A 14,309-nucleotide genomic window follows, 5' to 3' on the forward strand; every position below is an offset into this window, starting at 1 on the left:
TGGTTTGGAGAAAAGAAAGGAGACCAACTCAAATATACAAGTTTCTTTTATTGGCATTTATTGGCACGTTTTATTGCTACAATTGTATGACACATTCTGTACAATGATACTTTTACAAATGTTAGATCAATGAATATAGTAATTGCAATCAAGACCTCATAACAGTTTTACCACTTCCCACACTCAGTGACTTTCCCCTTAAGTCCTTCAATGACCTCAATGACATATTAAACAAAATACTTAATTAATTGAAAAACGTGGTTTTCAAACAACTGAATCACAGGTTATAATATGAACAAATTCTCAACCTCAATAGTTGAGAAATTCAAAAAGACAGAACCTTCATGGCTATCCCTTGGTCTCTACTAGTCATCATTGTTTACCTTTTTCCTTTTGCCTATCTTATGGTGCCTCTGCTTGAAGATGTGACGTGAGCGTTATTGTCCATTTTACATTCTGTACTAACAAAACTCGCATAGCGTTACAACGTAATTTAGATGTTAAAGACCAGATGCATTGTGGATGGTATCTTGGATATCAGTCTGTTTCAGGAAGCTCTGCCATCCAGTCTAGTGCAAGACACCCAGGCCTCAATAGTATGAGCTCAGGTGGGAGTGAGTCCCTGGGTGCCTTGGCATGGGAGACCCCGGATACATGGGGCTGGTTGTTGAGTTCCAGTAAGTTGTAGACGGCCCAAAAAAGTTCCCAGGGGACACTGGCATAGGGGCGGCATGCGTGTTCATGAAGTTAATTTTTGGCTGGTGGCTGTGGTAGGGCTGGGCATAAGATACCTCAGTCTGATACTTAACAATGCCCCCCTCTCCGCCGTGGCTCTGGTGGGCCTGTGAGATGCCCTGGAAGTCAAACTTGTAGGCGTAGCGCTTGCCGTGCACCTTGGTCATGATGTTCTTGTCATAATAGTAGCGCAGGGCGCGGCTCAGCTTGTCATAGTTCATGTTGGGCTTGCTCTTGCGCTCGCCCCAACGCTTGGCCACCTCGTCCGGGTCGGTCATCTTGAACTCGCCGTTGTTGCCCTCCCAGGTGATGATGCTGGAGTTGTTGCTGTCCGACAGCAACTCCAGCAGGAACTGCCACAGCTGGATCTGTCCAGAGCCTTGGAAGAGAAACGGGACAGGGGGTGAGGGGAATGGATGCATCAAAGGGCTGGATTCTGTTAAAGCGAGCAAGATCTGTTTCTGAAATGCTTCTCTTAAGAGTAGGATTGGTTGTAGGTTAGTGTCGTTTTATCCATACACACTTAATTTTTCTGTATTTGTATAGATTTTAAGATGTTTTTTGCTTGAATATCCTTATCTATTATTATGTATTGATTTCCATTTCATTCTTTATGCGATGTGCACTGCACAGAACACAGGAAGAATTATCACTGTGAATCATTGTCATTTTTGTTTGTCAATTAATCCCGTAATGGATAGGTTGCCAACTGGCAATTTGACACGAAAATACAATTACATTTATTCACATGCAGTTTAATTCATGCACCATTGATATCTCCTTCTCGTGGACTATTTGCTATTGTCATATCAATCTATGACCCGTCTGTGTCTGAGAATATAACTTGCATAAGAGATACCACCAGGATTCTAAATACACTTTCAAGTTTGAGCTACTTCTGCAAATGTGACCTTTTTCACTGTGTGTCATGGAGAGAGACAGAACGTGGGTGGACCAGGCAGAAACCTACCCACAGGCCTGTGAGCGCTGGGGTCAGGCAGCCTGTATGAACTGTGTTTGCCTGTTCGTTTCTTGGAGTGGAGGGCCTGGCCTTCTGTGAGGAGATACAGAATTAATTCTGTCAAACAGGGTAATTCTGGTTAACGGGAGACAATAATTAAAATGTTTCAGCCTAGTTTTGCTGAGGGCGAATGTATAATGCTATTGTCTAGGTGGACATTTTTGTCTATGTGCCATCCCAGACAGGGAATGTACAACTATTTATTGTTCTCTTTTTAAGGAATACCTCTGCCCTCTCTTCTCCTATTCAATCTATTTTGGAGTGTTACAGTTCATGACACCAAAGCAGACAGTGTAAAGGCCACATTTGTCACCATCTTTTTGGTTCACCAGTTTAACATGGTGCATTATGGGATATGCTCTCACCTGGGTTGGCTAGACGACTGCTGATGGGACCTAATGCTTGGTATGGGTCTGCAAGGAAATTAAGGGTTGGAAGGTTAGATTGTTTTGTTAAGACATTGGCTTGACTATGGTACAAAGGTTATACCAGTGTTAAAACAAACTAGGATCAGGAAACGAGAAGGCAGTTCAGATGCACACCTTGCACAATTCTCGGCGGAGGCTCTGTGACTCTGGTGCTGTGTTGGTGCTCCATGGGAGAACCTAAATCATAAACAACATGATGAAAACATCTGGACAAAGTTCTCTGTTTACTCTTAGAGAACTATCATTATTCCATCTTGAACTACAAAATGCTTGACTTAATGACTTTATTCTGCCTCCACTGTGAAACACTGTAGTAATAATTTCTAGAACTAATATGATACAACTATTAGTATGAATCTGCCTTAGTGCTCACAAGAAATGTAAAGCACTGAGAATGAGATGTGACGTCGGTTATTGTACCTTTGGTTACTGCAGGCAGCATGGGGTTCGATGACCAGCTGTTCCTTCTGCCTATCTCCTCATAGCTGTTCTCTGCTCAAAAAGAACGGTGGGTGAGACGAGGCATCCACAGGAAGAAAGTTCAGAGAGGGGTAGCAGGGTGGATCCATTTGAATTCTATCACTTTTTGACAGCATCCCTTTTGATTTAAACAAAACTTTCCATAAAATGTTTGTACATGGAAGAAGTGGTCAGAAAGTGACATTTTGGACCTGAATACCAAAACATTCAGGAGATAAAGATGCTCAAAGTTGACCCATTTTGCATACCATACTATGAGACATCCATGTCTTCATCGCTGGAAAGGATAAACAGTTGAATATGATGTCTTAAAGGGTTTTCAGCTTAAAGGGTTTTCAAATGTTTTTTAAATGAAAATTGACTTTTTGACCTTTTAATTATTTTTTTTTAACGTTAATAATCTAAACGCGTAAACTCTTTTCTTCATATATGCATATGTTGTAGATTAGACCCTACTTTACATCATCTGAGGTTTTTGTGTTGAGCCCGCCATTGGTTGGCGACACAACATGCTCTTTAATACAGGGTGGGTGTCAATCATAGAAATAAGGGACCTTGAATATGAAACAAATCGGAGTTTCAGCGTTTATTGATCATTTATGTTTCAGGTTAAATTACATTTTTATTTTCAAGAAAGTATAAAATAGTTTGACAACACTGTTTGTAAGCTTTTAAATGATAGCAATCTCAACCGTTTATCTGTTCCAGTGATGAAGACATAGCTGTCTCGTGGTATGGTGGGGTTTGTTAAATAGGTCAACTTTGAGCACCTTTATCTCTTGAATGTTTTTGCATTTGGATCCAAAAAGTAACTTACTGAGAACTTCTACAATGGGCAAATATGTATGGAATGTTTTGTTCAAATCAAAAGGGGGACTGTCAAAAGTGATTGAATTCAAGTGTATTTACCCAGCAGCCATAGAAGGAAGCATTTTTTTCCAAACACAATCATGGTATCAATAATTGCTTCTATTTCACCAGTTGCATGTCCGATTAATTGGACAGACTAAGTTATAAGGATAATTTAGTTGCTAATGTCAGCCTGCGGTACCTCGGAGGGCCTTCAACTTGACATACTACATGAGAGGGGTCAACACTGACCTAGCCTGCAACGTAATTTCCCAGAGTAGCTCAAACTGCGCATGCGATGTTTCCAAAAACTCCTCCCATGTAGCAAGATGGGGACACACCGAAATGATACTTCTTGATCATCAAATGCACCACTGAGCATTCCCATAGCAAACAATGGGGTATCGTCATCGACGGCATCGTCCATATTATTATTTTTTTTACAGTCTATGGAAGGAAGCCCAAAAGCTGAGACTTAAAAGAGTGATTTGAAGCAGCCAGAAGAAAACAGCCAGAGAGCTGAAGATGGTCCAGTATTCCTTGGGGTGAGTGTCCTTTTGACCGGGACACCTCTGTTGCCACTAGATTGTCAATTGTGTCCCAAAGTGGGACCCGTACTCGCCCATTTCTCTGCCGGTGCAGCTGTTTCCTGTCTGAAACTGACTGAGTCGTGGACTCGTCAAAGAGTCATCAACTCAGGGAAACGCTCTGCCAAAAACCTTTAAAGCGCTCTAAACTATGTAATCTGAAATAGCAACTCAACACTTCATTTTGAATCCATTAAATGAGTGAAGTATTTGATCTGCCTCAGAGAGGTTTGAATAGATTATTCCTGCCACAAAACCCCTCCATTTTTAATCCCCATCTCATTTTAAGGCTGTTTATCTCAATGCTTGCTAGCTCCAGGTTCTTTATGCATGCAGTTTAAGGATTTTACACTGTCACTGTGTTCTTGGTAATGAGTTGTGAAGTTAATTGTCTTACCTGATTTAACCTGTAGTCGGGGTTGTTGCTGTGTGTTGTTGGTTGGAGTTGTGGGGTAGGAGAAAGTAGGGCTGCCTAAAAAGAGATTCAAAGAAGGTTACATAGATCAGTTATGTCCTCATGGAGTATGAAAATAGTCATATGAAAAGTTTCTACGAGTCCCAGGCCGTAACCCTTACTCTGTCGGAGGTAATTGAGGTGGCCGAGCAGGATGTCTGCATTGTAGGCGGACGTGAGGCGCATCATATCCTCCTTGGTCATCTTGCAGAGGGCCTTGCCCTCCAGTGTGTGGAAGTGCATGATGTCCACCTCCTCCAGGCTGTACTCCTTGATGGCCCAGTCCAGCCACTGGCGGACATGGTCCTGGGTCCACACCTCAGGGTCTGGGACCAGGAGGAAGAGGAGGACAGGGAGAGAAGGAAGAGAGATTGGTAAGTTGTGGTAACAGGAGGTTGTTGTAACTCACACAGACCCATCATCTCATAAAGTTGAGAAGTTACTTGTAAATGTTTTCTTCTCCTCCAATGAAACTAAATGTGTTTTTAAATGTACAGTAAGAACCCAAAGATGACGTTTTGGACCTCATGAATACCCCAAAATATCAGATAGTAGTTAGGAGATGCCTAGCCTCTGTCTGTACCCGAGGGCAGAGGTTCCCAAACTGTTTTGCTTTATGACCCACCAATTGAGTAGTCTTTTGAGTTGCGACCCACCATAAGGGTTGAGCGGTGAAGAAAAACAGACGCAGACCAAATAATAAGTAAAACATATCTTGGTAGCGGAGAGAGAATGTTGCAGTTTCATACCTAATCTCCTACAATTCTATGCATTTTGACATGGCTAATGCAGTGTTCTTATGCTCAAACATTACAAAATCAATGGGGGCTGATTGTCTAGCTTTTATTTAGTTGATTGTTAGTTTTCAAAGATTATAGGCTGTTATTGAAAAATAAATAGGTCCTTTTGTATTTTATACATACTTTCTATTTGGTTTAAGTTTACACTGAAAGCGTTTTCATCTGGTGTCCCAGAAGTGGGTCCTGACCATCATCAACTTTTCTTTTTCTTGAGCGGATGGTCAGGGGGCTGGAACATAATTACAAATAATTTGTTGACTGCAAATTGACCGCAAGATGCCCAAACAGATATATTTGATTAAAACATAATTTCAAACCTTGCTTACATTTTTATCTATCTATTATGTGTGGGAATACTTTAACAGAATGTAAATCACTTGTAGCTGATTTGCTGGTGTTTTTATAAAAAAATGTATGTCCCAAAATAAAAATACTATTATCAATGTTTTTGTGTTCAGAACTTGGGGGGTATGGGGCCCTGCCCTAGGGTCTTCATTGTCCTTGTTTAACACAGCTGTGATGTAATATCCGTGTATTATCATGGCCACTAGAATAGCTTGGCCTGTGTGACTCAGGCTAAGAATCAAACCTTGTAGTCTTGTCAATGAATTGTATAGATTTAACACACCTCATGTTTGGAATGTCATCTTAGGTGGAATCTCCCAACAATGACTCACTGGCTGGATTCCATTCCAAAAATGTGCTCCCTTCCCAGTCCCTAAAATCTGCTCTTAATGGCTGACTCCCAAATGATGGAAGATCATTTAACAGGTGAAGGCAATATGATGGGAACACCATCCCAGCCTATTCTCTTCACAGATCCTTGTGTGCCTTAGGATCTGGGCACCCCTCCACTGAGTGTGTTGGCACTTCACCTGCGGGCACTATGACTCTCTTCTCCTCTGTGGCGCTGTTGGGCGGGGTGGCGGTCTGGGGGCTGGCGCGGGGCTCAGGGTACGAGGCCTGGTAGGCCAGCTGACCCCCTTCGTTGCTGCTCATGTGTCTGGAGCGTTTGGTCACACTGCAGTCCACAGGGGACTCACGACTGTTGAGAGAGAGAATAGGGAGATGAGTAATATTCTGGTATGATTCTGTGTGATCCTGTTGCAGTATTTATTATGGTGATGGTAAACTCTCTTGAATGTAAAAAAATATATAACACTAAATAAGTGGGAATGAGGTGTATATATAACACTAAATAAGTGGGAATGTGGTATATATAACACTAAATAAGTGGGAATGTGGTATATATAACACTAAATGAGTGGGAATGTGGTATATATAACACTAAATAAGTGGGAATGTGGTATATATAACACTAAATAAGTGGGAATGAGGTATATATAACACTAAATAAGTGGGAATGTGGTATATATAACACTAAATAAGTGGGAATGTGGTATATATAACACTGAATAAGTGGGAATGTGGTATATATAACACTGAATAAGTGGGAATGTGGTATATATATATAACACTAAATGAGTGGGAATGTGGTATACATAACACTAAATGAGTGGGAATGTGGTATATATAACACTAAATGAGTGGGAATGTGGTATACATAACACTAAATGAGTGGGAATGTGGTACAACACTAAATAAGTGGAATGTGGTATATATATAACACTAAATGAGTGGGAATGTGGTATATATAACACTGAATAAGTGGGAATGTGGTATATATATAACACTAAATGAGTGGGAATGTGGTATCTATAACACTAAATGAGTGGGAATGAGGTATATATAACACTAAATGAGTGGGAATGTGGTATATATAACACTAAATAAGTGGGAATGTGGTCTATATAACATTAAATAAGTGGGAATGTGGTACAACACTAAATAAGTGGGAATGTGGTATATATAACACTAAATAAGTGGTATAACTTCTCTGTGATGCGCCCTCCCTCACCTGGTTCCGTTGATGTGCTCTCCTCTCTTCCCAGGGTTCTGTGCTCCCGGCCCGGCCCACTCCGGCTCGGTGGGTTCTTGGCTCTCTTCGGAGGCCTGGCTGAAGCTTCCCGGTGACGTCATCTCGCCCTTCATGTGCATGGTCGTGGCGGCAGGGAAGGGCGACTCGAAAATGGACTGGTCCTCGCTCACCACGGACAGTGCTTCCTGCCGGCATGGACAAACAGTGGAGTCAGCGGTTACGGTAAGTGTTGGCCACAACTAGTCATGTGATGATGGTAGCCAGGAAACTGCTCACACCTCTGAGGTTTTTCCACACTACGTTGAATGGAACACGCATGATGAAATTTTACACCCTAATGAGTCTTGTTCTATTGATGAAGGATTTATTCATTCACGTTTCTAACTTTGTTATAGTCCAGATGTCTTTAGAATATGTGATTGGTGACTTGAGGAATATTACATGGAAAATAGAGGATTGTGGCATGAAGTTTATAAATCACTGTCATTATTGATCAATTTAGCTGTATCATAATGTTTGATTGCAGTTACTTGCGGAACACTGGCATCGACGTTTGGAGAAATGAGAGCTTCCGTGATCTTTGTCACAGTTTTAATTCGTTGGGATTGGGGTGATGGGGGGAGCTTGGTGGAGTCAGATCAAGATTTGAGACGCTTTCTTTGTGCTGCTTCCTGTGTTTAACGCTGACAAAGGCCCCCAAACTCCAAACCATTCTTCAAGATGGCACTCTTTTGTGTGTGTGTGTGTGTGTGTGTGTGTGTGTGTGTGTGTGTGTGTGTGTGTGTGTGTGTGTGTGTGTGTGTGTGTGTGTGTGTGTGTGTGTGTCTGCAAAGGAGTGTCTATACAGTGGGTAAGGATAGGCCTTGTTTTTGAGTCTTTGTGTGGGTAAGTATATATGTGTAGGTCTAAGTGCGTGTGTGTTTAGAGGACTTCACTATTGTCTTTGTGGCTCGTACGTCAGTGCTGGGCTTTTTCGGTGGCCCACAGGAAATCTGGCCCCCATGTGCAGAGAAACCTTTTGGCACAGGCCAAGGGAAAGGAAACAGAGGGGGGCCACAGTGTAAAGATGTGGCTCATTTAAAGCTGGAAAACAACCTAGGGTTGATGAAGGTAGGGGAGGATTGGGTACGTGGAACAGCAAGAATACACAGCCTTGATTGAAGTTCAAAGTGCCGCACTTCCATTGTGTTACCTGAGCATTGTAAAGTGTTTCATGCATGGTACACATTTAGTGGCATTTCCTTCTTCAGACTAACAGTGACAGGACTGTTAGCTATAGCAACATTGAAGCTTAATTGAATGACATTAATATATCAAACTGTCGTAATATTATTTCCGTACTGATACTGAAATGTTAGTACATGTGATGTTTGTTTTCAGTGGTAGAGGAACAACACATCACAGGTCCACCACACTTTCCTCCCTGACCGTTACCCTCTCTCTCTCTCCTCTCTTTCTGTCTCTTTCCTCTCGCTTCTCTCTTTCTTCTCCCTGTCTGTCTCCCTCCTCCTCTCATGTTGTGCAGAGGCCCTGACAGCAGAAGTGAAACTAAGGGCTGAGCTGAGAAGAGGTTGAGGCTGAGCAGCAACGATTCATGGAGAGGGTCATGAGCACCATTCTCATATTGTAATGTTATGCATTGGAGTGATCAATTGTCGAACTTCTTATCTTTCATTAGGTTCATTCATTGTTTCAATGGCGTGTTTGTGCATTCACAAGCTCATACACCTGCTCTTTCTCCCTCTCCCTCTATAGCTTGCAAACTGACACAAATATACCGAATGTGGCCTGACCGCCAATGCCACAACTGACTTCCTGTTCAATGAGTTTCGTAGAAGCTAGGCCCTGTTGCTGAGGGACACAAAATAGTTTTGAAAACAATTTTTGTCTGCACACACACAGCATACACACGACAAACACACATTTTAAAGTCCTGTCAGTTCTGCTGTCCAAGTGACAATCTTTTTCTTCTTCTTTTTCAGCATATTTGTGCATTATCACACTTAGGTCATTTTTATCTATTGAAAGTTTTGTACTGAATGTACTAGCACCACCTGAGGCTAATACTAGATACTGCCATAAAAAGGGCTGTTGAACAAAATACAAAATTCAACAGAACCATACACAGGCAGAACATGTAGGACTGTAAGTTAGAAGTCTGTTGTCTCAGGTTCAGCTGCTTAATGGTTGATGGTTAGCAGCACATCAGATAATCATCTTATGAATCAGCTGCATAGGGTGGTGCTCGAGCTGTTCACCAATAGTGACACATCCTTGTACCACAACCATGTACTACCAACTGTTGTGAAACATCCTCACATTCACATCCTCACATTCACAACAGAACTCTAGCTTAATACCCTCTATTGGAACTCAAACACAGTGCAAAAGCAAACAAATATTTACTTGTCCAACACCTGCTTCCCACCTAATCTCTCTTACAGTTACTAGATACAGTTGAAGTCGGAAGTTTACAAAACTAGTTTTTCAACCACTCCACAAATGTATTGTTAACAAACTATAGTTTTGGCAAGTTGGTTAGGACACAAGTAATTTTTCCAACAATTGTTTACAGACAGATTATTTCACTTATAATTCACTGTATCACAATTCCAGTGGGTCAGAAGTTTACATACACTAAGTTGACTGTGCCTTTAAACAGCTTGGAAAATTCCAGAAAATGTCATGGCTATAGAAGCTTCTGATAGGCTGATTGACATCATTTGCATCAATTGGAGGTGTACCTGTGGATGTATTTCCAGGCCTACCTTCAAACTCAGTGCCTCTTTGCTTGACATCATGGGAAAATCTAAATAAATCAGCCAAGACCTCAGGAAAAAAATGGTAGACCTCCACAAGTCTGGTTCATCCTTGGGAGCAATTTCCAAATGCCTGAAGGTACCACATTCATCTGTAAAACAATAGTACGCAAGTATAAACACCATTGGACCACGCAGCCGTCATACCGCTCTGGAAGGAGACGCGTTCTGTCTCCTAGAGATGAACGTACTTTGGTGCCAAAAGTGCAAATCAATCCCAGAACAACAGCAAAGGACCTTGTGAAGATGCTGGAGGAAACAGGTACAAAAGTATCTATATCCACAGTAAAACGAGTCCTATATCGATATAACCTGAAAGGCCGCTCAGCAAGGAAGAAGCCACTGCTCCAAAACCGCCCTAAAAATCCAGACTATGGTTTGCAACTGCACATGGGGACAAAGATCTACTTTTTGAGAAATGTCCTCTGGTCTGATGAAATAAAAATAGAACTGTTTGGCCATAATGACCATCGTTATGTTTGGAGGAAAAATGGGGACGCTTGCAAGCCGAAGAACACCATCCCAAACGTGAAGCAGGGGGGTGGCAGCATCATGTTGTGGGGGTGCTTTGCTGTAGGAGGGACTGGTGCACTTCACAAAATGAATGGCATCATGAGGAAGGACAACTATGTGGATATATTGAAGCAACATCTCAAGACATCAGTCAGGAAGTTGAAGCTTGGTTGAAAATGGGTCTTCCAAATGGACAATGACCCCAAGCATACTTCCAAAGTTGTGACAAAATGGCTTAAGGACAACAAAGTCAAGGGATTGGAGTGGCCATCACAAAGCCCTGACCTCAATCCTATAGAACATTTGTGGGCAGAACTGGAAAAGCATGTGCGAGCATGGAGGCCTACAAACCTGACTCAGTTACACCAGCGCTGTCAGGAGTAATGGGCCAAAATTCACCCAACTTATTGTGGGAAGCTTGTGGAAGGCTACCCAAAACATTTGACCCACGTTAAACAATTTAAAGCAATGCTACCAAATACTAATTGAGTGTATGCAAACTTCTGACCCACTGGGAATGTGATGAAAGAAATAAAAGCTGAAATAAATCATTCTCTCTACTATTATTCTGACATTTCACATTCTTAAAATAAAGTGGTGGTCCTAACTGACCTAAGACAGGGAATTTTTACTAGGATTAAATGTCAGGAATTGTGAAAAACTGAGTTTAAATGTATTTGGCTAAGGTGTATGTAAACTTCCGACATCAACTGTATATCTTTGATTCACAAGGGAGACTGATTACTAGTCTAAACCAAATGCATTGCAGTCTACATGCCTAACTATGGTTAGATTAACTTTTGTTCCATATCATTGCTGAAGTTGATTTATGTTGTGAATGTATTTTAGCTTTGATCTGTGCTTATGGTGCCATTCCACAGAGGCCTCGAATTGCAAAGAGGTTGTCTACCAAGGTGAATGGTCATTGCCAAACAAGAAAAAATTGACTCCGCTAAATATTCAATCGTCTATGATTTTAAAAAGTAAATGGATAAAAAGTTAATTATGCAATTGTTTATCACAATTTAAATGAATAAATAACTGCCTATTGAAACCAGAGCCATATCAATAAACTGTTTTGTTTTGCTTATTGTATGCAGTTTATCACTAATTCACTACGGTGATCCATGTAACATGTGACCAACTCTCTCCTCAATATGGTGTAGAGGCCAAGAAAGCAGAAGTAAAGGTTGAGTCGAGCTGATTTTGCAAAGGCCTGCAGCAGCTGCTCCTTCAACATGCAAAAACATGTGGTTTTCAAAACTTTTGATATGGCGACATCATGGCTTCTGTTACATGGCTTTTAGACAGTCGAAACAAGGCATGTACTGTAACTGCCAATAATAAAGGATACACATGGAGTATGAGCACGGTCCTCTTGGCTATATTCAGAGTTAATGTATTCACATCTAAAACAATGTAGTACCTCGACACATCCAGTGACTTGATTCTGTTTTGTAACGTCTGTTGCCTTTTTCGTGTGGAGGGAGCGGAAATGTGTGCGGAAAGTCTGAGGTTTGAGACAGGAAGCCTGCAGAGCTCAGATAACAACACCTGACAAGCGCTCCTTTTTGCAGTTCAGGCCTCTATATTCTTTAAATAACTTTGTGACAAAAACAACTGACTTTATCTGGATGGTTTAGAAAATATCCATGTTTCAGTAGATGGGCCTTCATATTTAAGTTTTAAAAGTGTATGTGTGCGTGTGTGCGTGCTCCTAAATTACGCTCTCTATGTCACTGCAATAACATCCATTTTCAGTAACCAGAAGTAGCCTATTTACTCCCTCAGGTTATCCAAATAGTAGCCTAAGTATGGTAGTCTTATATGTTGTAATAGCTGTAGGGTATGAAGAAAAGTAATGATCATTTCGTTATATGTTTCTGGAAGTGATTTGATTTCAGTGGACGAGAATCAGGATGGACACCTGCAATGCGTGAAAGTAGGCTAAAGTTGTTGGTCCAAAACATATACATTTTAATCAAGTTTAATAACATTTTAATGTAAATGGCTTATTCCAATGCCTTAGCTACTTCAAAATATCATCAACATGGTGGAGGAACCAATTTCAAAACATGTTAAATCGTTTATTTCGTTTCGTTATTAGCCTCTAAATTGATATGTTTCGTTCTGCAAATAGGTTGAATTGATCGTGAGGTTTATAACCTTGGCAGAATATCCATTCGTTGTTTTAGTGCCTTTGAGAAGAAAAAAAAAGTTGAAGGTCCTTGTTGCTTTACAGGACAAGCTATTTAATCAGGCGCTACATATTTTGGTCGAACTATTCGTTAACTGTTTGGTTAAATTCACCCTATTATGTGAAAATAATAATCGGTATTGCTATAACAAGGAATACCTCAATACGTTATATTTGTAATTGATGCTGTTCGGTTGCCTTGGTCAGGGTTTGTGCCCCACCTTCATGACAAAAATGCGTTTCAGAACCATTAGATAAGTCAATATTTGATCTATTCCAATAAGTTAGGCTACATATTTAGACCTAGTTATTCTCATCAATTTCGGTAAGCTTTAGATTGTCTTTACATTACCCCATTTTAATAATTCGATTAAAGAAGAATAATTTCCTGAAGTCCTTTTGTTAAATTGGATAAAATAATCCTAACAGTTATTCATATGTTGTGGTAATGTTGATTTAATGTTGAAATAAATGTAAAATATGAAATACCAGTCATCTCATGGATTTCGATCCTCCAACTCTATGGAAAGTGGCCTTTATACTCCAAATACGTTCCATGGCGCCAAGACACCTGCCACGAGCGCGCTCCAATAAACTTGTACTGATCAAGATTGCTTATATGCTGTGTAATGTGTCGTCTTTATCGTCAATTGGGACAGATGCATCACTTCTTTAAATCACCTTTAAATTTCTTTAAACTAGCATATGTGCTTTTAACCCAGGAACGTCTGCATTAAACGTGACTAAACGAAACAATTAAAATAGCGAGTTGTGCGCGCTCCTTTTTACGCGTGCAGTGCTGGACACCATTTCGTTTTTATCGGTGTGTAAAGATGTAGTGGTTACTTGTGTTATTAAAGAGCCGACATACAACCACGAACGGGAAGGAAGAGGAAATTTTGTACAAGAAGGAAAGAGTGGGGACCTCGCATCACCGCTTTGCCTCTCTCACTCAGCAAACAGAGACGTGCTAAACAACTCAGTGGGTGGCTGCGTATCGTTTTCACAAGCGACATTAAAACCAGTTCAATCGCCTACCTTTATCGTACAGTCCATTGTAGCAGTCACTCAGTCGTTGATTCTCATTTAGTCATTTAAACACGTTATAACTAGTCTGGATAGCCTGCCTGAATCACATCAACCCATACACAAGCGCATTTACCCTTTGGCGCAAACCATTGCAGCAACAATTCTTGCTTAGTCCATAACCGGATGGCAGTTTTTTTTCTCACTCTAAATTGGGAAGTGAAGTCACTCTAACAAGGCATTAGGGTTGGGTCCCTACTGGTGAAACGAAGTCCTTTTTCATTTCTTACAACATTGCACACACAAACCTGCTGATTAGCCTACAAACCAACGATGACAATCTTATCTGACTGTGCCTAAAAGTTGATCAGGCTGATGATTGGACATGGAGCAATAAAGGTGCAGATAGGGTTGGGCTTCTATAGGCTTTGGTCCGAGTGTTCTCATTCAGCAATGTTTTG

General features: G+C 41.0%; 1 protein-coding gene across 4 annotated transcripts; it reads right to left on the reverse strand.

The window, feature by feature from the left end:
• Positions 1–28: 28 nt before the first annotated feature.
• On the reverse strand, positions 29–14,205 carry fli1 (Friend leukemia integration 1 transcription factor). Of its 4 annotated transcripts, none has more exons than XM_045695819.2 (10): positions 13,985–14,205; positions 7,273–7,478; positions 6,230–6,399; positions 4,677–4,880; positions 4,498–4,572; positions 2,605–2,676; positions 2,299–2,361; positions 2,122–2,169; positions 1,706–1,789; positions 29–1,114 (listed from the first exon to the last, which is right to left on the reverse strand). In XM_045695819.2, the coding sequence occupies exons 2-10, from the start codon at positions 7,410–7,412 to the stop codon at positions 591–593; spliced, it is 1,380 nt and encodes a 459-aa protein (XP_045551775.2). In that variant the 5' UTR covers positions 7,413–7,478; positions 13,985–14,205; the 3' UTR covers positions 29–590.
• Positions 14,206–14,309: the final 104 nt, after the last annotated feature.

Source organism: Salmo salar, chromosome 02, assembly GCF_965601325.2.
Source record: "Salmo salar chromosome 02, fSalSal1, whole genome shotgun sequence".
Classification (NCBI taxonomy): domain Eukaryota; kingdom Metazoa; phylum Chordata; class Actinopteri; order Salmoniformes; family Salmonidae; genus Salmo; species Salmo salar.